Source organism: Nipponia nippon, unplaced genomic scaffold (genome assembly GCF_047370975.1).
Source record: "Nipponia nippon isolate SJK-2023a ecotype South Korea unplaced genomic scaffold, ASM4737097v1 scaffold_11, whole genome shotgun sequence".
Classification (NCBI taxonomy): Eukaryota; Metazoa; Chordata; class Aves; order Pelecaniformes; family Threskiornithidae; genus Nipponia; species Nipponia nippon.
Window position 1 is genome coordinate 24,385,691 of NW_028262302.1, and position 23,492 is coordinate 24,409,182.

Genomic DNA, 23,492 nt, shown 5'->3' on the forward strand with positions numbered 1-23,492 from the left:
GGAGGCAGCTGATGAGTTTGCACCACTACATCACCCCCATCTTCTCCAGATTCCCTCTTCAGACATAAACAGCTGTATTATCTAAGTCCAGAAATCCAGCCAGCCCAGTAGCCTGTTTCCAAAAATGGCCAATAGTGGATGTGCAGGAGAAAGTAGAAAGATGAAGTAAGCAAACAGTGATACTTCCCCAGAATATTCTCCAGCCTTCCATTAAATTGTGTTTTAAGGTCTTCCTCACCCAGAGTGAAAACTTTTGTGTTTAGTAGCCACAGATGGATTTTATTGCATGAATCCATCTGGTCATTTTGTAAACCTACGCAACTATCCCCGATGTCCTGTGGCAGGGAGCTGCAGAGCTTACCTACTCGCTGAACCATCACAGAGCTGTGTGCTGCTCTGGGTAACAGGAGCTGATTCCCTCCTTGCTCATTGGATTTCTACATCAGTTTGAGATCTGTCTGTCCTACAGCTAGAAGTTTCACGGCAGATGTATAGACACAGGCAGATGTGTTTATCTGAATATAGATACCAGTATATATAATTATGGCTGCAGGGACTTGATATTTGGTTGCTGACCTCCACCTCTGTGCACACTGCCATCGCTTTGTGGCTGTTGGTACCTGAGCTGATTAGAGGAACGTTTTCTCTACATGATACGGCTTTACTGATTCTGCAACAAAATCAGCCTTTGCTTTTCATAAGCAACGGAAGATTTGAGCATATCAAGGTGGAAAGCCTATGTTATTCATCACGTCTGGCTTTTACTAGTGTGACTGATGGGACTTTGGAGGTGTTTTAAAATGGGAGGAAGGGTAGCTGGCCTAATAGCTAAGACTGCACAGCACAGAAAAACAGCTTATCACCTTAAGAAGAAGTCTTGGTCCCTTTTATGTGTTTTTCCTCAGTGCTGTTTTCCACTAAGAATTAATTCTTTCACTGCCTGCCCAAACTTTCTCCCAAAGGCCCCATCAAGTTCTCATGTCTGCTAGGATATTTCTTAGCTCAGTTTCTGTCCCCATCTGGAGAAGGATAAATTTTGCCATTACGTAGATATCACAGAATCATAGAATCATCGAACAGTTTGGGTTGGAAGGGACCTTTAAAGGTCATGTAGTCCAACCCCCTGCCATGAGCAGGGACACCTTCAACTAGATCAGGTTGCTCAGAGCCCTGTCCAACCTGACCTTGAATGTTTCCAGGGATGGGGCATCTACCACCTCTCTGGGCAACCTGTGCCAGTGTTTCGCCACCCTCATCATAAAAAATTTCTTCCTTATATCTGTCCTGAATCTATCCTCTTGTAGTTTAAAGCCATTACCCTTTGTCCTATTGCAACAGGCCCTGCTAAAAAGTTTGTCCCCCTCTTTCTTATAAGCCCCCTTTAAGTACTGAAAGGCTGCTATAAGGTCTCCCCAGAGCCTTCTCTTCTCCAGGCTGAACAACCCCAACTCTCTCAGCCTTTCCTGATAGCAGAGGTGTTCCAGCCCTCTTACCATTTTTGTGGCCCTCCTCTGGACCCGCTCCAACAGGTCCATGTCTTTCCTGTACTGAGGACCCCAGAGCTGGACGCAGGACTCCAGGTGGGGTCTCACCAGAGCGGAGCAGAGGGGCAGAATCACTTCCCCCAACTTGCTGGCCACGCTTCTTTGTATGCAGTCCAGGATACAGTTGGCTTTCTGGGATGCGAGCACACATCATCGGCTCATGTCCAGCTTTTCAGCCACCAGTAGAGAAAGATGCAGAATTAAGATGCTGCTTTTCTATCACGACAGTCGCTCTGTGACTCCACTGTGTCAGTCCATCTGCTACTAAGCTAAAACAATGCTCCTGTACCAGTTCCAGCTCACCTTACAGATCTCCAGGTGAATCAAATTAGAGGACACCATTAAACTACCAACTTTTAACATCACATTGTACTCCCTGTGTGGGAATTTGAATTTATGAAGTCTCCTCCTTATATTTACCCTGTAAGTTTAACAAAGGTTTATTTCTTTTTTTGATTAAATTCACAATTGTTTTTAAAGAAATGTCCCCCCTGCAATGGAGTGAATTTTTTTCCCCCCATTTGTTTATGCAGTAGGAGCTTCCAAAGGCCACATCAACCCTGAAAACTGAGGCTCAGCTCTTTGAACATCTCAACAATAGTTACCTATTTCGAAATAACATTCGGAGAGACATTTCTGCACCGAAACAAATGCTGTAAACAGCTGGTTAAACTCTTGTGTATGGGTTCTGAGACGCTGTTTAACAAGAGTCTTCCCTCTCTGAGTTCAAGGACTTTTTCATTCCCTTTGCAAGCTCCCGTGGAGTTTCATAAGGCCCTTAAGATTTTTTCTGCCTGAAAGGTCCAGGTGTGAGCTGCCGTCTCACAAATTGGCAAGTCAGTCCATGGTGCAAGGCTGTGGAGAACATCTGCTCCCCACCCTCTTCTGTATGGGAGAGTTATAAAACAGAGAATAGTGTATAGCCATATCATTTTCTATTATATAGTTACATACCATGCGATTGTCTCTATATATACAAACATGTATGAATATATATGTATGTTTTATGTACAGGTATATGTACATAATACACCAGCAAATTTTTGTCCATGTTTAGGATGATACTGGTGTAGCTATTTCAGCAAAAATGATGCCTGTCACCAGCACCCTGCACATGTCTTCTTGGTTTCCGTGGTTCTTTTAGTCCCCAAATCCTTACACCCATGTTCCTGCCAGCTTTAATCCAGCAGTATCCAAATCCTGATGCTCCTCTTCCCTTTCCTCATACCAACTGCAAAATGTATGCAAGCAGTTCCCACTCTAATTTTACGACATTCCTTTTTTCAGTGGTGCTTTGGGCACTGTGAGAGCAGGGGCAGGAGGACTTCCCGGAGCTTTCCTCCATTCAGGAGGGGTATTAAGACTGCTCAGGACTCAGGGCAGTGCAGATTTGGGAAGTAACGTGCTGGGGCCTCAAGAAATCTCTAGAGAGAGGCTTTGAAAAGTCTGCAGGCTGCATCAGCCCCAGGTGCCTCTATATTCCCACCCCAGCCCCGGGCTTTCCCTGGAGGCGTGCACATGTCGTGCAAGTGTACAACGTATACGTGCCTCTGCGTAGCTGGTGTTTCAGACCTACTGGTTAAATTTTCTCTTGCAGCTCTGAAAGACTTTTTTCATTTAGTTGTGCCATGTAAAATTAAACTAGAATGAATAATTACTGCTCTCTACTCAGTGAACTACAGTTAATAGGGACGAAGTATAGTACGTTAATCTCTGTATTTATGAGAAAAGACACGTTTTGGAGAACCTGATTGGTTTTGTTTTCCTTCAGGACATTCCTTAGCACATTTATAACAGGCAAACAAGACTCGGAAGTGTGTGAGGGAAACGTCAAATTCAAGAACTTAAGGGTTCTTAATGCTTCCAAGATTTTATACTTTCTGAAGAGAATAAACCACAATGTAAGAGGAGCTTATAGCTTCACCATTCAAATCCAGTGACTGATGACTCATGGAGGAGTGAACAGGTTCAGTTCATGTCCCAGCGTTTCTGAGGGACCCATTGTGGTTCCCTGCCTCACTGAACTGAAGATCATGAGAAGATCTTCTCAAGTTTAAGAATGGTGATTTCATTTATCCGTGGTTTGGGTACACATCCTGTAACACACCATCGGGCAGAGTTTCGGAATGAGCATCCACTGCTCTCAACCTCTTGGCTTAAATTAGCTCTGTATTACCTTAAATTTGGAAAGAAAGCAAGTATTTTGCTCACATTTCAGTGGGAAAATCATAATAGTCCCTATTATTGAAATCAGTCTTCTTAACTGCACTCTGCAGCCAGTGAAAGCAGGACTCGAGTCTGTCCTGTGTCCACCTCAGAGAGCAAATCCATTAAGCAATTTTGTGCATTTCAGAAATGGTCTATTTTCCATAAATTATGTAACTGTGCTGAGTATGTCTGTAAACCAGGTTTTGAACTGTGGGTATAGACAAGGACAATTAACTGCAAAGGTTAATTTCAAAACAGTACATTAGATAAATTATATGTTACTAGGAAATGCTCCACGATAAGGAGAGCGTTTTAAAGCAACTTGTTTTATAAATTATACCGTCTATATTATGTACTGTAGTTAATTTTAATTACATCAAAACATGTAGAATTATTTAAAAACAGTTCAATGAGAATGCAGTTATAACCTCTCTAAGGGTTGATTCTGCTATACAGACTTTTGTTAGGAAATTAAAACAAGGAAATGAAGATAAGGACTTGCACATTTTATTTTACTCTACGTGAGAAATGTTGGCTATGTTTTAGTGGATACAATACCTAAAGCAGAAATGGAAATAGAGAAATAGAGCCTCTGACCCCAAAAAGTAATAAGGTTGGATAAATTATTACTCTGCCCTGTGTTCCCAAAATAGAGTTAAGTGAAATGGTGCAAGTTCTTAAAAGAGGAAATATTAAAATGTATTACCTTTTTTATCCCAAAACTATAAAATCACTAACCTTCACCAAGGGGCTGCTTGAGGTACCTGAAATCAATAGTGATACCACTACTGACTGATTGATTTTCGGTTCCTTTTAATAACTGCTAAAATAAAGAGCTTGGATATCATTGGGGTCTGAAACAAAAAATACCCTTTGTACCATGGTTTCTGCTTCAGGATTTGAGGTGTCAGCCACAAACCACACGCCATGGCCCTCGCCCAGCACATAGCTGGCAAGAAGCTGGGAAGCAAGGGGCAGCTTTTGGATGCTTCAGGGTGCTTTCTGCTGCTGCTGCTGCTTCTCAGAGCAACCATAGGGTCCAAACCTGAAAGTGTCTCTTCAGTCTGCATCCATGCTGGTGTTTTGGTTGGGTCAGAAGTGTGATTTTGAATCTGATGTCCTGATCCTCCTCGCTTGTCCTGCTTCAGTGTCTAGCACGGCTGTCTGGGGGTGTGGATTCCTCGCAGAGGGAAAGAAACTGGGGGATGCAGAGGGGCACATCTCATGCACTTCTACTCCTTGGAGTTCTTCTGACCGTGGGACTGGACTACAGCTAGTCCTAAGTCCTCAGAATGTGCAGGGTGAAGGTCAGGTCCTCAGCATCAGCTGTTTTGCTGCACTGCCTACTGATGTAGAAATAGCCTTCAGGTGTTAATTTTCACATCTGGTTGAAGTTAGTTATATGTGCAGGTGTCTAATGGGTCAAACCCTTCCTTACTCAGCAGACAATTAAATACAGACTTAAGTGTAAGCCTCTACTTAAGTGGATGTGTTTGGATTTAGAACTAGACTTCTGGATCTGTTTAAGGTTTAGAGCCAGTTATTTATAGGTTAAAAGTTTCAGGGAGGTTTTTGGTGGGTTTTCAGAAGGAGTGTTGCCACTCACACTGAAGTAAAAACGTTTAAACATCCTTTAAAATGTGGTCCTTGGGCCCTGGAAGCTGGCTCTTGCACCGCACTGCAAAGCCTTGGTGATGTAGGAACCTAGACATCATGGGCTTTTGGTGAGAGTGGGGCTCCTAAGTCACTTACGAACAAGCCCTCAGAAATATTCAGTCATCTGAACGTTAGTTAAGTGCTTACTATATTCAGGAGCCTTTCAAGAATCTATTACCTACATCTTCAGCTACAAGGAGACCTTTACAATCTGGTTTTCATGCTTTGTGACACTTCACAGAGCAATCTATGAATACCTTAAAAACCTGGGGCTACTGCTAAGGATACTCAAGTACCTCAGATACTTTTAAAACTTTTACCCTTACTGGTTTTCACAGTTGGGAGCTTATGTTAGAATAATTGGAAGCGTAAGACAGTTTGGGAAGAAATCGTTTGTGTGCTGAAGAACACTGCGTAAGCTTTATCTTTTAACAAATTTGTTCTGCTGTTTTTCAGGTAAAGGTGATGTGTTTGGTGATATTTTCTGGAAGGAAACCAGTCTGGCCCACGCATGTGCCAATGTACGGGCTCTGACATACTGCGATTTACATATTATTAAACGAGAAGCCTTGCTTAAAGTGTTGGACTTTTATACTGCTTTTGCGAACTCTTTCTCAAGGAATCTCACGCTCACCTGCAATTTGAGGAAACGGGTAAGGCGACTGCTCTTGTTTTCCCCTTTCTCTCACCCAGAGATTGCACAATCTTGCAGACTGTTTGCGGTGTTTAACAACCCCCAATTTACTCTTGATATTTTCAGGTCATTGCAGATTAACTGGCCTTTCAATAAATATTGTGGCTGTTCATTAATGATGGCTCAATAAAAGTTTCCCAATGATTTGCAGCTCTGAGCTGCAATCCTAACAGGGTGACACATGAATTACATTTCTTTTCCTTTTCTTCACAGTTGCTGGGTTTTGGCTTTTTTTCCCCATTGCATAATGGATAAAGCTATATTTTAGTCTGATAGAATCCGGATTCTGGATTCCTCAGAGGTGAGGTTTTGTCTCTCACCTGCTAAGATATAGGTCAGAGAACAGTCTGATGGATCTGCATGGTATAGACAAACTAAGAGAAATTTATTGATGTTAAATAAATAGAATGTACTCAGCAGAAGTATTATATTAATACCTGCTTCTCTCACTTGCATAGTTTAGAATTTTAATATGGCAAGGTTAATAAAGCTTGGTAGCAGTTTTACATTCACAGCTCACTTCTTAAACCCTCCTGCTCATTTTATAATCAATCAGCAATGCTCACTATCCATTAGTCCTTTCAAAGAACACTCCATCTGAAAATTAATTAGCTATAAGGACGTATCTTGAAAACAGGTTAAGGGATTCTTTAATTTGCATTGCGGCTGCAAAATTTAATCTTTATGATGTGTTTTTTAAGATTGATGAGGGTTATATAAATTTCATTTGCATAGAGAAATCTCATAACAATGATTTATAGATTATTGAGCATTAACTGTGATCCTCTAGCTGCTGAAACACATATTTCTGCAGCTGTACCTAGGGCATCTCACCTGATAATGTACCGAGACTACTTCAGTATTTCACAAGGCAATTTCAGCCTCTGCAGTAGCAGGCGTTCAACACAATTAGAATTTTACTTTTCTGAGTCTATTTTCTCTGTAGCCACTGGAGCATCTTACAAATGCTTCTTTCAAAGGAGTTTTAATTTTTAGTCCATTCCTTGTGCTCATTAATATACCAAGTATGGCACAAAATACCCATGGCAAAAAGCAGATGCAATGGGATTACAGTCCCCCTCTGTCTGTGATTGAGCCTGAAAGAGCTGAATTATAATCAGGTTTGGTTCCAGCTTGTCAGCTTGCCTCTGACTTGAAGCTTTTTAACTCTGCTTCAGACCTGAAGGGGGGGTTTGGGTGCTTGAAAGCTGGTTTGGGGTTTCTAGCTTATCGCTTCTCTGTTGATAAGATATCCTCCAAACCTTGACTTCAGCATCCCCCCTCTTGCCATCTCGCCTACCTGCGATGTGCCACCAGCTACAGTCCTGCGATGACAATTCTGCTCAGGCATTGCTGACAGTGATTTCATGGGACAAGATAATGCCACATACCTTGTGCCAAAATGTAGTCTTTCCTTCTTAAAACTGTGAACCTGTCACTTCAGCTAGCTTCCTGGGACTCCCATTCCCCCATTAGCCGTGACAAGGTTGTGTACAGCAAAAACACCTACAGATCTTTTCCTGACAGGAAAATGTGCTGGAGTTCAACTCTGTAGTCCAGGGATGCATATGGGAAATAGCATTCTGGCTAGGTTTTCATGGATTTTCTTCTCTCCCATGCACCTTTTATTAGGAAAACTGGTTCCCCTTCAGTCACCCAGGTGGAAACAGTCATGGAGCTCAGGTCCGCAGTTACAGATACCCGCAGTATAGCTCACTGTTAGGTACATGGACTTTGCCATGGGGGCAGTGACTCAACGCCAGAAGGACCAGCACTTCTAAAGAAACGTTGGATTTTGCAGGAAGAAAGGAAATGTTGGTTGGGTGCATGTGTGGCCATTACATGAGAGTGGGTGGAGAGTCAAAGAAAGGTCATGTCAATGTGGTAAATGCAGGGTGGAGTTAATTTCACTAAAACCTGGGTGATGACATCCAAGCTAGTCACCAGTCACCTTTATAGCCCATGAGGAAAGGGTCCTCCAGAGGGCAACCATCTGGCCCCTCTTCAGTGCCCAGTAAGGGATGGGAAAATCATCCCCTTTCTGTTGACTTTTGAGAGAGTCTTTGATCACTAACTTTTAAATACCTAGGGTACATCAGATGAACTCCACCTATCATGTCTCCTACAGTTTTACTAAAGAACTATTTTGGGAAAAGTCTTACTTCTAGTATTGCAGTAAGATGTGCTGAGCCAGAGCCTGCTTTGCAGAAATTCTGTGTCTTGTTCCTAGGCACAAAATAAATCATGCTACTTTCAACACCAGGGACACAATCTAAGTCCCTGTTACATAAAGTTATTCAGGGGATTGTTTCAAACCTCATATCTGCTGAAAGTCTACGTGATTCCCTGTTGGGCACAGAAGTGTTTGACGGTGAGTTCATCTCTAAGGAAAAGCAGTGCCATCCAGGACAGTTGCGTCAGGCGAACAGAAAGCAGTTGTTCAGGCAACGAGACCGGGCTGACAGAGCTGCACTGTACTGCCGCAGTTTGTGCTGGAGTCCTGTAACCTAAATGGAAAGAAAATCATTGTCTCCTTTAATTGATTTCAATAGAAATATACTTAGCACTTTTTCTACGTAGTCATTACTCGTAAAGTTTGGCATTTAGTTATAACAAAAATACAGTCCTTGCAGTTCTATGCTGAAGAAAATGGCTGTTCTCGCTGTCGAAAATACATAGACAGAATTGTTCTTTCATCATGTCTGCTCTCTGAAATATGCATACATGTATGTGGATGCACACACACACACACACGGGTTTGTGCTGCGTTGTCCCTCAACAAGCACTTAGATGTAGTCCATAGGCTGCCAAACAATTCAGACGTTCAAAAGGCTAATAAATTAATAATAGTACTGAGCACAAAAGGTTAGTTCCACATGACAGGGAAGAGAAAGTCACGCTGAAGTAGGAAAATGATGTTTTCTCACTCCCAAATAACATTTAGAGGCCTGGCATGTTGAATGACCTACTTAAGGCATCTGCTCAGCATGCTATTATCAACTCTGGATTTTTGGTTTCTTTTTTGTGTGTTAGGTAGTTCAGCCATCACACTGCATTTATGAGCCCATGAAGTGAGCGTGCCCGCTAGCTTTTCAACCTGCAGTCATCTGTCCTGCCCAGGGTGGCGAGGTGACTTTTAAGTTCATAATTGCAAAGTACTGCAGCATATCATGTTTCATGCTCTGAAATCTTTATGGCACATCTAACCTCACTAATGCACACTCCAAGGCAGAGCCAGGACTTTGGACTTTTTTCCAAACAGAGAAAAATAATTAATCTGAAAAGATATTCTTTAAAGTCACAATGAGATTACATTACTGTCAGCCACCTCTGAGGACTGAAAGTTATAAAGCAGTGTTTAGGATGAGTCTTCAAAGAGTTAATTACTGCCTTCCGATGTTGGAAGAGAATATTAATAACGTCTGATTCATTAAGTGACTTTCAAGATATCACACAGCTGGAGGAGGGCATCTCTGCAAGCTTGAAGCCATGGAGCTTGGCCTGAGGAGGGGAGCCACAGACAGATTTCTAGGAGGCTCAAACCCATATAAATGTATGTACATTTTATTGATGGTCAGAATTCAGGAAGGAAGGCTGATATCAAGCTACCAAATGTGTTCCCACAGAAAACAACTGAAATATTTTAAAAGTTTTTTTTTCTTTTCTCATCATCGCTTCCACTTGCACAAGCTAATGCACCATCTCCAGCTAACTGCTAGACCAACACGGTCTATGTAAGTGCAAGAAAAAAATCAAACTGAAATTTTGGCCCGCCTGAAATCTCAGCTAAAATTCTCCTGTGCTTCACTAAAGCAAAGATTTCCCCCACAGGTTTTAAGGTACACAGTCACATAACTGCTGTTTTCTCCCATGAGCAAAATGAACTGTGTTGAAGAACTGAGTCAGGAGCAGCCAGGGAAGAGGACAATTGTCCGTACAGGACCTCTGGTCCATTTGCTCCTGGAAGGCGTGCTAGAGAGTGAGCCAAGGAGATGTGAGGAGAAATGAGTGCCTTTAAGGCAGTGAAATACCGTCCAGAGAGGCTCGTTTCTTTTCCCTGTGATGCTCTTAAAGCCAGGGACAACACTGTGGGCGACTGATGTTATCTAGTTCCTCCAGCACAGTGTGAATCTCTGAGGCTTTTTAGCGGGTGAGGCTATCAGACTGTCTTAACGCACATCCTGCTTTTCCTTCTATTTCAGATTACAGTAATTTCTTTTTAAATTGGCTTTCTGTTTTTGTTTGAGGTTTTAAGGTATCGCATGTTGTTTCTTGACCGACTCACTCGTCGTTTCTGTGTCACATAGTTTTTAGAAAAGCTTTATTTTAATTTGAATTCTGCGTTCATGTCTCCTAAAAATGAAGGTTGTACCAAGGTTCATTCAGGACCCCCCTTCTTTTTCATTTTTAAGACTCTCCAGATGGTGTGCTATATTAGTGAGTGTCCTGATGCAGAAGCAATGTCAGAGGCAGAAAGCATTGCTCTACTTATTGGCTCTTGCTCCTGAAGGTTGCACATGTTCTGGTGAACCTGAGGACTTTCGCAGGTTTTGAGCTATGGAAACCATTCACAATTACAGCAGCTTAATTCAGAGCTGTTTGCATTTTGCCAGCTGGTGCTCACACTCAGTCCTGATCAGTTGTGGGGAGTGATTTGCTCACATAAGAAGGGATCAGAGCACCATCCTTGGGTAACTGGCAAACAGAAAGCTGTGGGGTAACTGTGGAGCAGGACATGCTGAGCACCTCCTCTGCCCAGTGATCCATCTGCACTACCAGGTCCATTGTCCATTTTCACCTTTTTCAGTATAGTATTGGGAGCTTTCCCCATGTGGGACAGCAATGGACAAGAGGAAACGGCCTCAAGCTGCGCCAGGGGAAGTTTAGGTTGGATATTAGGAAAAAATTCTTCACCGAAAGGGTAGTCAGGCATTGGAACAGGCTGCCCAGGAAAGTGGTTGAGTCTCCATCCCTGGAGGTATTTAAAAGATGGGTAGACATGGTGCTCGAGGACATGGTTTAGTGGTGGACTTGGCAGTGATAGGTTGTCGGTTGGACTCGATGATCTCAAGGGTCTTTTCCAACCTTAATGATTCTGTGATTCTATGAATGATGGCAAAACCTGTCCGGGAAAAACAAGTTTTTCCATCATTATTAATGAAGAGAAGCAGGGGAGAAAAACATGCTGCTTAGGGAGCTGCTGTGACTAGCAATGTGGATCAGCTGGTGGGGGCTTCAGCGGGGTCCTGGACTCCCGTCCTGTGATAGGGAATGTGCCCACCCCCAGGCTGGTATTCGGTCCTCATCCATGTCTCACTCCTGGTACTTTTCTTTTGCATGCGCAGCTTATTCCTCTACTGATTTGAGCCAGTGGCAAGAGTCCCAGGGAGTGGAGGATCAAGCCTCTGGAAGGGCAGATCCAACAGATTGATTTTTATTATGGCTTATATGGCCAGCAGGCTTTTGGCATGACTTAACTCAGCATTTGTTTGTAACTCAATGGCTTGCTCAAGTCTATTGAAAATTAATTTGATCAACTTCTTGTATGGCATGTTTCCTTTCCCTGTCTGTATCTTTTCAGGGACTCAAAGCATCTACAGGATAATACATCCTGCTGCTTGCGGCCCCTAGCCGAGGCAAGGGGACACAGAGGGGTTCCCCAGCCAGGCATGGTGACACCCCTTTTCACTTCTCCAAGGCAAAACACAGAGTGACGTTAGTCACAGCTCCTAGTTGTGCTGCCCATGACATTGTGTTTGGGTGTTCACAGCTCTTACTTCATTACTGCAGTAACAGGCAACTCTCTCGTGACCATGGCAAAGGACACCTTTCTTAGTTTTCTAAGCCAAAGGTCTTGCCTCTTACTTTTCCTCCTCACTCTCTCCTCACCTGTGACTCCAACAAAAGTAACACACCTCATTCCTTTTTTTGTCTTTTTTTTTTTTTTTTTTTAAGCAATAAGGTCAGCTCAGTTTTGGCATAAGGGGGGAATTTACCTCCTCGTGCTCCCACTGTAGAGCTTACAGACTAGCCTTGCCTTTAATGCCACCAAATTCCTTTCTCCATCTCCATGTGAGAAAGGAAGGATTGTTTTACTTTTTCTCAGGATGCTTCTGCCCTTTCCTGTCCCTCTCTGGTCTTCAGTTGTCTGGGTTTTTTTCTTCCTTTATATGAACATGTTGTCCCAGAAAATGAAGTCCTATAGCTATAGCTTAGCTGTAGCGACAGTTTAGCATGATTACAGAGCAAATAAGTTATACCATCAAAAATCAATATGGTTTTATTTTGTTCACATCTTAGCAGACTCTGCAGCCTCCATTATGCTTGAAGAAGCTTTCACTTAAGACTTTTTTTTTTTTTTTTTATTTTTGTCATTTGGCTTCATTGCATTCACAGCTATCTCCAGATATGTTAATATTCCATTGCAATATTTCCTAAAGGACTGTTTCACTGATTTAGATCCAGTACCACTTCTGATGGTGTCTAGACTTGTATATTGAAAGTGCATGGGACAGAAAAGCCCACTTCAAACATTCAAACAACATGGCCTCGTCCAGACTGCCAATTGACAGTGGTCCCTGGCTGGTCCATGCCTGGGAATTTCTTGAGAAACTGCTAATGGGTCTGGGCCAAACCCATGCGAGGAGTTTATCAGTATGGAGAATGGAGTAATTCCTTGTGTATTCGTAGCTTTGTGGTTACAGGCAGCCCATCACAGCCCATGCTACACCTTCTGCCATTGAGAGACCCATGCGATTCCTTCTGACTGAGGATTGCAGGTCTGAGGCTGGAGTTTTTTCTGCAGCCCTTCCCTCCTATCTCCTGCTCCCCTGAGCAATTTCTTGTGTCTTTGCTCCTCTTCGGGGGCACGGGGATTTTTTAATTTGAGGCAGTCAAAGCAAGGAAGTTAGTCCTTGGAGGACCATGCATGACTTTGCTAGGTAGAAGAGCAGCATAAAAATTCAAAGAGAAAGCTGCGGCAGCATTAACTTACCCCTCTGCGCCTCTCTGCCAGACGGCATGGGACAGCTGTCTGAGCAGAGCGATTGCTGTAAAAGCTGTCAGTGGGTTTGCTTTCTCACTTTTTTTTGGTAGCTGTGAACCTGACTCTTTTCTGCGTGCCTCACTCCCTTCCTTCTCCTTTTTGCCACTTCATCATCTCCCTTATGGTGGGTGGTGTCTTCTGGGCACGCTTCGGGTCATACGGACCATGGGAAGTCGTGGGTATGGGAGCAATTTCACCTCTGAACCCCTGCCTGGAGGCACAGCGGGAGCACAGTGGGTTTCTCTCCTTTGACAAGCACAGCATGCTCCCTTGGCTGTGCCAGTGTTCGTGGACGGGTGCAGAAGTGGGTGATAAACCTCAAATCTCTCCTCTCCTTGCCACCTCAAGGACTTGGGTATCTTAGGGAGTGTTTAAATACTTACCTGTAAAACAGGCACTGTATATCCCCCATGGTCTTTGGGAGGCCTGGGGTAGTATGGATTCATGGTACAGTCTGGGTTAATGTATTTGCCTTTAGACTGCAGGCAGATGCAGAGATTAGCCAACGTGCTATCATCTTTAATAGTGTTTCAGAGCCACATTAGTCCTATAGGGTACCAGCAGGCCCCTATTCTATTCTAAATATAATCTCTAAATGAAATACCTTCCTCAGAGGTCCTGACTGTGCTTCTGTAGGAGCAAGAGGCAAAGCACCACCAACTCTGTTAAAAGTAGGACTGAGCCAATTCTGATAATCCTTTGGCATTACAGAAGTAGAATTATTTTTTTCCTGGACATGTAGCTTCTCTGTCTAAATCTAGATCAAAAGGACATTTGATCTTGTTTGTCAGGCTATTATTTTACTGTTGGTTTTTGTTAGAGAAACGCAAGGCAATTTAGCATACTTTTCTTTCAAGGATCTTCGAGCAGTATGGTATGGCTGCAGAAAAAAATGTGTGCAGTGTGCTGCTTTCTGCAGGTAGGGACTCAGCAGCTGTTATAAAAGGCACTCTGCTGATGTACTCCAGTGAAAGGTATGAGCATCTCTTCTTCTAGGCAGGCAATGCAAACTGAGTGATATATTTGTGTGTGGACAGATCATTAAACAGGAAATGTCAGGGATGGGCAGCATCCATAGGAAAACAAAAGTGTAAACTGGCTATGTTAGAGTGAAGATCCAGATTGATGATGATTTGCTATTGTGCTTTTTGTGAATTAATACCATTTTCTGTTTAGAAAGCTGTCACAATTAAGAGACTCTCCTTAGCTGACTCAGAAAGCCTTCTGCAAGCTGTCTGCTAGTATCGATTCAGGGCAGTGTTGCTTGCACAGGACTTGAATGATGATAAAAAAATAAATCAAAGGTTTACTATTTTTAATCTTGTAAATATTAAAGAAATAAATACTTTGTGTTTACCTCCTCTCATCAATTAAAATTGATGCTTTTAATCTCTTCCTACTGCTAGGGAAGGGGAGGGAACGTGCATGGTGCAATGAGAAGCAACATTGCCATTTCATTTTTGGTTGCCAGTTAAGAAGGTTTTTATCATCAGCCTCCTCTGTGTTTTGATGTTGCGATGAACACGGGCACCGGCAGCTCAGCCAGCAGCAGACCCAAGTGGATCACTCTCCTTGTCCCAGAGCTTCCCTCGTGGTCTGTTACTTTGCCAGGCTTAGCTCTGTGGCAGGCTCTTTTGGGCAGGCGTCCTAACAAAGCTGATCTCCCCATAGCTTTGTGTGACTCCTCTGGTGCCTAATAAGCCATGGGAGTGTTACAAATGCATTTTTGTTACTGCTGAGAGTAGCCAATTTATTTTCTGATGCCCTCAGTGCACCCAGCAGCTGCCACTGCTGCAGGTGGTTCCCTGCTTGTGGGCCATCTTCATTACGTACAACTGTGCCTAATGCTAAGGCCACCAGCTTCCTAGCAGGTAGGATTTGCACAGAAAGTGGGGAAAGAGGTCTGTTGTGTTATCTCACCTGCCCTCCCAAACAATTAGCCCAGAGCAATGGATTTCTTCTTGCATGGGCTGCTGAGCCTAATTACTGTGTAGATCTACAACTTTTCCAACCACAAAAAAGGGGGAGATGTTACAAAACTGAGATGATTAATTCCAAGTGCTCTGGTTGCTTCTGTCGTTGCTTCCTGGAGCAGTACACCAGACATTTTAGTAACACAGCACAGCGTGACTTGCAGGTATAAAAATGAGTTTCTGCACAAGACTTCTCACTCCCCAAACCTTACTTCTACAAGGCTGGGAATGCCAGTTGCAATGCGCCCAAAACCACGGCTGGGGAAAGAGAACTTCTGCCTGTTCATTGGGATCATATAAATTGATTGGTACCATATAAATTGGTGCTTAGGGACATGGTTTAGTGGTGGACTTAGCAGTGTTAGGTTAATGGTTGGACTTGATGATCTTAAGGGTGTTTTCCAACCTTAACGATTCTATGATTGTATGATTCTATGATTCCCATAGGCTTCACAAGGAGCAGACAGAGCTTTAGCATTCACCCGAGTGGGAGTTTTCTGGGTCTGCTCAAAATGGGGTGTGTTTTGTCCACTCTAGAAATGATAGATAACAATTTCACAGCTGTTTTGCACTGGAGAGAGCACTGGTTTTATTCTTTCCTCCCCCTCTCCGAACAGGTTTTTGCCTTGGCTTGCACAGAAAGACTCCTCAGCAGTTACATACTGTAAGCCTGTAAAATGCTAAATAAAACTCCCTGCATAAGGTCTTTCTTTTCTGTGCAAGTATAAATCCATCCATCTATTGTTTTGCAGCACACGCTTCACAGATGCAATAATACCCAACCGTGCTGGTTCAGCATGTGATAATCATTGCAGCTGTGCAAATCCTAGATTTACCTTACTTTGAATGCTATTTTTGGGCTGCCTTCTCCAGCAAAGAAACAGTGCATGTAGGAAAGTATTAAATTGTACACAAAGTGCAAGAGAAACTTTGTGGGGAAGTTTGCATGAATCCCACTAGTTTTAGTTAAAAATAAAACCCAGCCTGTCACTTTCAACTTAATGATGGCTGATTGATTGTGCCTTTTTTAATTGTCAGCCAGTTGGTGTGATTAGCAAGCTGCCTCAGTTTAGGTCCCATGCAAAAGAAGTCTGGAGGAGCAATTATGAGAGTAGCTGATTTACATATATGCCAGAGGTGGGCATAGCTGTTGGGAGGGACAGGGGGATTCTGGGAAGCACCTGAAATAAGCTGAGTCCCCTATTATTGCACTTTTGAGCAACTTGCTGAAAGGCAAAAATCTGCTGTGTGTTTAGGAAGGAATATATATTATTAATCCATGTTTTTTCCTCATATTTTTCCTTCTCAGTTTTCACAGCCCTTGGTCTTAATTTGTTTCCCTTCCTAAAGAAAACAAAATCATAAGTTTTCAGATGTAAGTTACTGTTAAAAAAAGGAACATAGTGTAAGCAATTATAAAAGTCTCTGATTCTCTTAACTGCTTTAATTAAACTGTCAGTGATCTTTTGAACTTTGGGAGCTCCCTTTGGACTTTTTTAGGTGAATTTTAGATTATTTTATTACTACTCCACAAAGCTGTCTCAGCTGCCAAAAAGATTTTGTATAGTGCTTCCTATCTAAATATTTCCGTCAGTCACTGTACCTCCAGAGCAGGGGGACTTACCTCTCTGTGCTCTGTGAGTACATATCCCTTTTGGAAACAGTCCATTGTCCTCTGTTTTTTATTATGGACAGCGCTCCTGTTAGCACAGGAACAGGCTTTGGCTTTTTCTGAGAGTCTAAACCACTTTGCACTCCCTTAAAAATGTGAAAATGGGGACCTAAGCAACCAGTAGATGACAGCAGCAAAGAATAGCCATTTCTAAGCAGGATATTCCTACCAGTCAGCTGAAATGTAGCATTTTTATTAAGATGAGCTTTGCTCTTCCATTCGTGCCCATCGCTCGCCCCTCAGTGCACAGACGTCTAGTTTTCCTTCTCTGTGTCCCTGACCTTATCAGAGCATCCTGACATCTCAGCGCTTAATTTCTGTGTCTAGCCTCACTATTTTCACCAATTCTGCCTTCCTTGACTGCCTGACATTGTAATGAGTTTCCACCTCCATCATGTGTCTAAGGCAAATCCATTTTTTAAATGGAACAGCTGTTGGTAGTTCAGAGCAGCTCAATTATGAATGACCCCATCCTTCTCCCAGGCTGTATTAGCCCTCCTGCTGAAGAAAGCTACAGTAAAAGTGTAAATGGATGAACTGAATCATGCATGTTTTTAATGTGTTATTAATTATCCCTGTTGCCATTTGTTAAAGGACTTAGCCAATAACCTCAAGGTGTTCTACAAAAGTACATGAATAATAATTTACAAGCTCAACGCAGTCGTGCATTAATATACCAAACAGATGCCTGACTGATCCGCATGAACCATCAGCCATAACTTAAAAGCATTTGTCAGAAAGTTTGAAACAAGTCACTGTTTGCCCTGTGGTCCATCAGTAATGTGTCCCATGAAGAACTTCCTCCCAGACCACTTGTGCTCAAATTCAGTCCAGTGTGTCAGATAGCTGCTAATAGGGTAGATAAGGACTCTGCTGGGACAAGAGATTGACCTTGCAAAATTCCCAACAGCCTTCTTTAACCTTGCTAGCCTTCTTGTGGGCAGATGCTCTTGCTCCATGCATCAGCCCTGCCCCATGGGTGGAACATCTGGCACAGTTGCACATCTGTAGGCATCCTCTAGCATTCAAGGTGGGTGCCAGACTCCGCTGAGAAGAGTCAGCCTCCTAGAAGTGCCTGGACAAGGCCTTCCTGGGAGAAGGTGGCTGAAGAACTGCTGTCTCATGTGGGAGGCTTAGGGTTAGCTAGATTTTTCAGACACCAGAAAAAAAAAACAAACCAGAGTAAAACAGGGAGGATGCTTTAGCCAAAGTCTCAGAGGTCAAAAGGACCTCTGGGAAGCAAATGCAGCACTGAGATGAAAAGTAACAGAGCCAGAGGTGGAGATGTGTACTTCTTCTGTCTGGTGTCTCTCTGCATCGTTGCAGCAGTGTTTATCCTGTACCAGCTGGTGTTTTGTTAATTGTGTGTGCACAGGGAGTGGTAGAAAGGATACAAACAGTGTGTAAACAGGGTGCAGCATAGTCACAAATGGGGAAATACAGATTCATCAATGTTATTGATTGCGAAGACCTGTTATTTGTGCAGGTACAGGGTTTTCTTAGTAGCCCCAGACAGGAAGAGGGGACAAATCAACTGGACTGACTCCAATTTTACATGAGGAGGTCATTTCTGATCATTTTTAAAGCCAGATTTGCCAAAGTATACAATACTGAGGATTACAAACTAATTTGTTTGGGTCTGGAGCAATGAGATAAGCTAAGGCTGCAAAAACAGCAGGCTCAGCCCCTATGGAGCATCCTGTGTCAGTGCCTAAATACATGGATAGGAACATAAAACAGTGCTGATGAGCTTTACAGAGATACGCATCTAGAAAAGAGGTGAAGGCTGTGATACAGCTATTAGGGAAGATCACCAAGAATCACATGAAAAAAAAATGGAAGGACCTTTTGCCCGAGAACAGAGTAAATGTCGGGATACAATAGAATGATACCCACAACTAGGATATAGCCAGATCATTAAAATCCTCCCCAGCAGAGCCTTAGCTTATTGCTATGAAAGCCCAGGGATTGATTTAATGCAGTCAGCATGTAAATGGGAAGGAAATGGCTCTTCACCACACCATCTGTTTATCCTATCCCCATAACCCCACTCTTTAACTCTTTTGTGCTGTCTCTTCCTCTTCCTTCAGAAATAAATACAAAGCTCTGCAGAGTCACCACTTGCCAAGTTCCTCAGTCACATCTTCTGAGGTTAGAAAAAACATCTAATGGTCCCTTTGGGGACAGGCAGAGCACTTTGTCGTCCCTGGGTGTTTGTCACGTAGGCAACCCACTGGTTTTGCCTGATACAACTATCATTAGCAACTTCATTTCTGCACAAGTAACCTTCAGGGAACAGCACACTTCTCTTTGTGGTGAAGTTTCACATGGCTGATGCAGTATTCCCATGCTGTCATAGGAAGCTCACTAGTTGGTGGATAGCTCTTCTGGCTGTGGGGGATTTTCCTTGACTTTCTGCCCCAGAAAGGAAGAGCTCTTCACTAGTGCAGATTCAGGTACGAGGAAACATGAGGAACATCACTGAAATGGGGTCTTGCTCTCTAAAAATTTTTACTTTGATTATGCCATAAATAGAAGGCCCCTGCTCTGTTGACAATTACAGATGCCTCTGAAAAACTCTAATTTCTTCAGTCTCTTGAGCTAAGGCACCCTTAGTGGCTGCTCTACAACCAACCACTTTTAGCTAAAGGGAGATGCTTAGGTCAAAGTAGCACATCCTCTTCATAGTATATTTCTTCTTGACTGGATACTCTTCAATGTTTGCATGCTTATGTCTTGGGTCTTTTTTTCTTCTCAAGAGGTTCCTCCCCACTGAAGCACTGGCTGTGACACTGCCAACTGGGAGCACTCAACTGGGAAAATTTTAGCTCTTGCTGGGTGAGAAATTTCACTTGAAGAATCCCAGGGATACTTGTTAAGGTTATTTCACAGAGCTTTCTATAGTTAAATGAAGTAGATATTAAAAGTTTAAATAACCTTTTGGTCTTTTTTCCTGTTAAATTGGGATTTCCCAATGGTTTAACTGAGTTATTTTGCATCTATTACACAGTGGGCTGACCCCGTCTTTCAGTCAGTTAGTGATCTGCCAGAGGTGTTCGTCTTTTCTGAGTCTTGATTTAAATTTAAAAGAATTGCCAGGTCACACTGCCAGTGGATTTTGTGCTGGTGTCTCTGAGCTGAGAAGCAGAGATGTGAGTTGCTGAATTGCCCCAGCTGATTCTCCCTTGAAGCATCCCTGTGGCTTCGTTTGCAGAGCATCCCATGGGGAAGGTAGGCATGGGGATACATCCAGCGGTCATTTGAGCTTGGCTTTCATCCAAAAGATCTACAGAAAGGGAGTGAGCACTGGCAGCACTTCCCTGAATTTGATCCAGACAGATTCAGTCTTCTCTGATATGGCAGTAGGCTGTATTTATGGGTCAAGAAGGAAAATAAGTAACTCCGAGGTGATTTTGGCATGGCTGGCTGGCTGAAAGCAGAACCATGGTGCAGTGTGAGCTTTGGGCTTGAAAGCAGCAGAGCCAGATTAGAGCAGTTCTGAACTGAGCCTAATTAATCCTGCCTTTCTGCGGGGGAACACTACTATGCTACAAGAGGGGTCCTTGTGCCCTTCTCTGTGTTGTGACATAGACACGCCCTCACTTTCAACCCCACGAGCATTTAAAAGATCAGGTCCTTGACTGGGATCTAGAAGCAAATAGGAAACAAATAAATGACTGCATAGCCACCAGCCTAAATCTGCTCCACTCAGGAATACTGCCATGTTTTTGAATTAGCTTGAATCTGGAGTCAGTGGCTCTCGCCACCAAACTCGTCTCCACTATTAGACCTGGTTCAGGGGAGAAATGTCTGGCAGTGACAGAGCAGAATGTTTTACCTCTCTGTTTTGTAACATGGAAAGATACAACGAGGTTTGATGCCTTGGCTCTTTGAGGTACAGAGGCTGCCCATTGTCCCTTTCGTTTGGGTCTGTTGTTCCTATGTTCTGCCCTTTAAAATTATTTCTTCATTTCTGACTCATCACTTCCAAACAAAACTAATGGTGTTCTACATCGCAGGGCACTGGAAGTGCATTGTTTTAATTGAAGCTCCCATTATAAAAGCTTTTCAATAAATTAACAAAACCTTGAAAATGATGAAGTGAACAAACAGTAGCTGGTAGCACATTCCGTATAAAACCAAAGTTTCTGAAAGCCAGGTAGAATGTCCTCAATGTCAGAAGCAAGGCTGATAGCAAGGGGTGTTATCTTTTGTTAGACCAGTGTATATAGCTGGAAAAAAAATCAACAAGCTTTCAGTTGCAAAACACTTTTTCACGTCTGAAGACTTCAGATTAAATTTCAGGCACTTTATAGTTTGGTACAGTAATATTTAATGAAAAAAAAACCCATAATGATTCCAATTAATTTAAATTTCCACTTAAAGTAGAGAGGAGAGAATAGTTCATTTTGGGAACAATTTGCAATTCTTTTGCTGATGTATTACTTTGTAAATGGAGAGTCTCTCTCTGTTAGGCATTTACTGAGACCATTCGGTCTTCAGGCAGAAACCCAGAAGAGGCAAAAACACAGAGAACAAAACATGAATTCTGCAAATCCTCTGGGCCCATGTTCTGTGTGGCTTTGTGCTAGCACTATGCAGGAATACTGGGTCTGTCAGAAGTAGGGCTGGCCAGTAGCCAAACGTGAAGATTTTGACATTTTTCATTTGAACAAAAGCAAGACCTTCTGAAAATTTTCACTAAATAAACAGAGATAGTGCTGCCCACCTCCCCACCCCTCTTCCAACACAAATGTGAACAGCAGTAAAGTTGTCCTGGACTGGATTTAATTTCAGCGATTAACTGAAATTACAGTTGAGTCCTTCCAACTATTTCAAATCCAGAACTATATTTCCCAGACTGGATAGTAGTGGGAAAAAAGTGTGTTATTATATTAATAATTTTATTTTACTTTAATAAAAATCTTTATATATTTAATCTTTTTGCAGTATGGCTTTTCCTACTATGGGGGCTCTAGGCTGGAAAGCTTGGTTCCATCCGCCTCGCTCATCCATTAAACAGCTCAGTGACCCTGGGCAAGTGATGCATGACCTCTCTGTGCCCTGGTTTTGGCATCTGGCAAAAGAGGCAGCAACATGAATCCTACTTTCTCCCATACAGGGAAAGAAGAGTGGTAGATTAGTACTGCATATTATTATTGATGATTGATTTTCTGTTCAAGTTAAATCAGGCTGAAGAGCAGCTTGAAAAGTCTTTCACCAGAAAGCACCATTTCTGCAGTCTGCTCCAAGCTCAAACCACACTGCCGTCATCTGGAGGCTTTGAACTATCTTCCCCTATTTATGCTCAGAAACATATCACTCTTACGAGATACTGCACTGGGCAAAGCAAAGGCTGCTTTCTTTGAGGAGTTTCTTTTTTTGATCATCTGTAATAAAATGCACAGACCGTAACTCATCTGCACCACAGCAAAGCCTGAATCAATTGACACTGCTGCATACTGACATTTCATTAGGCCAGTGCCAATAGCAGATATTGATCCAATGGCCAATACAAGTTTGCAAGTACCAAGCCTGCCTGATCTAGTTGGAAACTGTCCTGTTGAAGGGGCACTGTCTCGCAGTGAGCACACCACCCCACAGCTGGGCTGGAAGGCAATGGGAAGCTCCCTTCAACTCTTGAGCCCTAGGGTAGCTAATGGTGATGTGCTGGCAGGATTGGTGGTGGTAACATGGTCTTAGTGCACCACTTGATGGTATGTGTCACCAGCTATTTACATCAACGTGGAGTTATAAATGTCATGGCATGGTTTCGTTGTGGTGGGTGGAGGCCATCTTTGCTGGGATTCTCCTCCACATCCAGTGAAAGATCTCAGGTCTGTTGAGCTTGGGTTTTTAGCCTTCTGCAGGGCTCCTCTTTCCCAGGGGCTGGAAATCCACCATGGTCTGTAGAAGTACCTCAGCTTCCCTTCTTACAGGAGCTCTGTCCTATACAGAGCAAGAAACATCTGCAAGATGGAAGGAAAGAAAGTCCAGCAAGAGTGCTAGAAATCTGCTCTTCTCTCTGCCTTAGTGTCAGGCAAAGAAGTAGGAGAAATATCTCCCTGGCCCTTTGCTCCCTCTAATAACTGCTTCAGTAAGGAAGAGAAGGGGAAGGGGAAAGGGAAGGGGAAGGGGAAAGGGAAGGGGAAGGGGAAAGGAAAGAGGAAGGGGAAGGGGAAGAAGAAAGAGAGATGAGTACGTGATGCTCTCCATCAGGAGTACATCTGCAAGAAGGAGAGATTGGTAGAGGGAGGCAGAGAGCAGGAGGAACTGTTTAGTTTGCTTACCCACCAAATGACCGACCCACGCTAGACTTGTTTACATGATAGAGTTGTTATGGTGTAAAGGAAGGCATGAGTTTAAATCCCAAAGTGGGTAAACCTAACTAGTGAGAGGGAACAAGGGTCCCCATGAGACACTACTCAGTAATAGTTACACTACTACAGTTATCCCAAAATCGTTCTCTGCTCAATCTCCCCATGTTTAACTATCTCTGTGTTGTATACAGAAAACAAATTAGGCCCTGATTCAACAAAGTATTTCAGCTCCCTAGTCCAATTTAGTCTTTGTATTGAGTTCAGTGTAGAATTTAGGGTCCTGAAAAGGAATTAGGAGGCTAAAGCTTGGTTTCATCGCCCCCAGTTGTGACAGGAGCCCCGTAGGAGGGACTGTGTCTCTTTGGTCACAGTTCAGTCTC

The 23,492-nt window shown here is 43.1% G+C and overlaps 1 protein-coding gene across 1 annotated transcript in view; it reads left to right on the forward strand.

Annotated features, from left to right (window-relative positions):
• KCNH5 (potassium voltage-gated channel subfamily H member 5) overlaps positions 1 to 23,492 on the forward strand; it is a 174,007-nt gene that overhangs the window by 126,519 nt on the left and 23,996 nt on the right. The window contains exon 10 of the mRNA XM_087747952.1: positions 5,865 to 6,061. Within this exon, the coding sequence (XP_087604078.1) occupies positions 5,865 to 6,061 (197 nt within the window). The remainder of the gene's footprint in view (positions 1 to 5,864; positions 6,062 to 23,492) is intronic.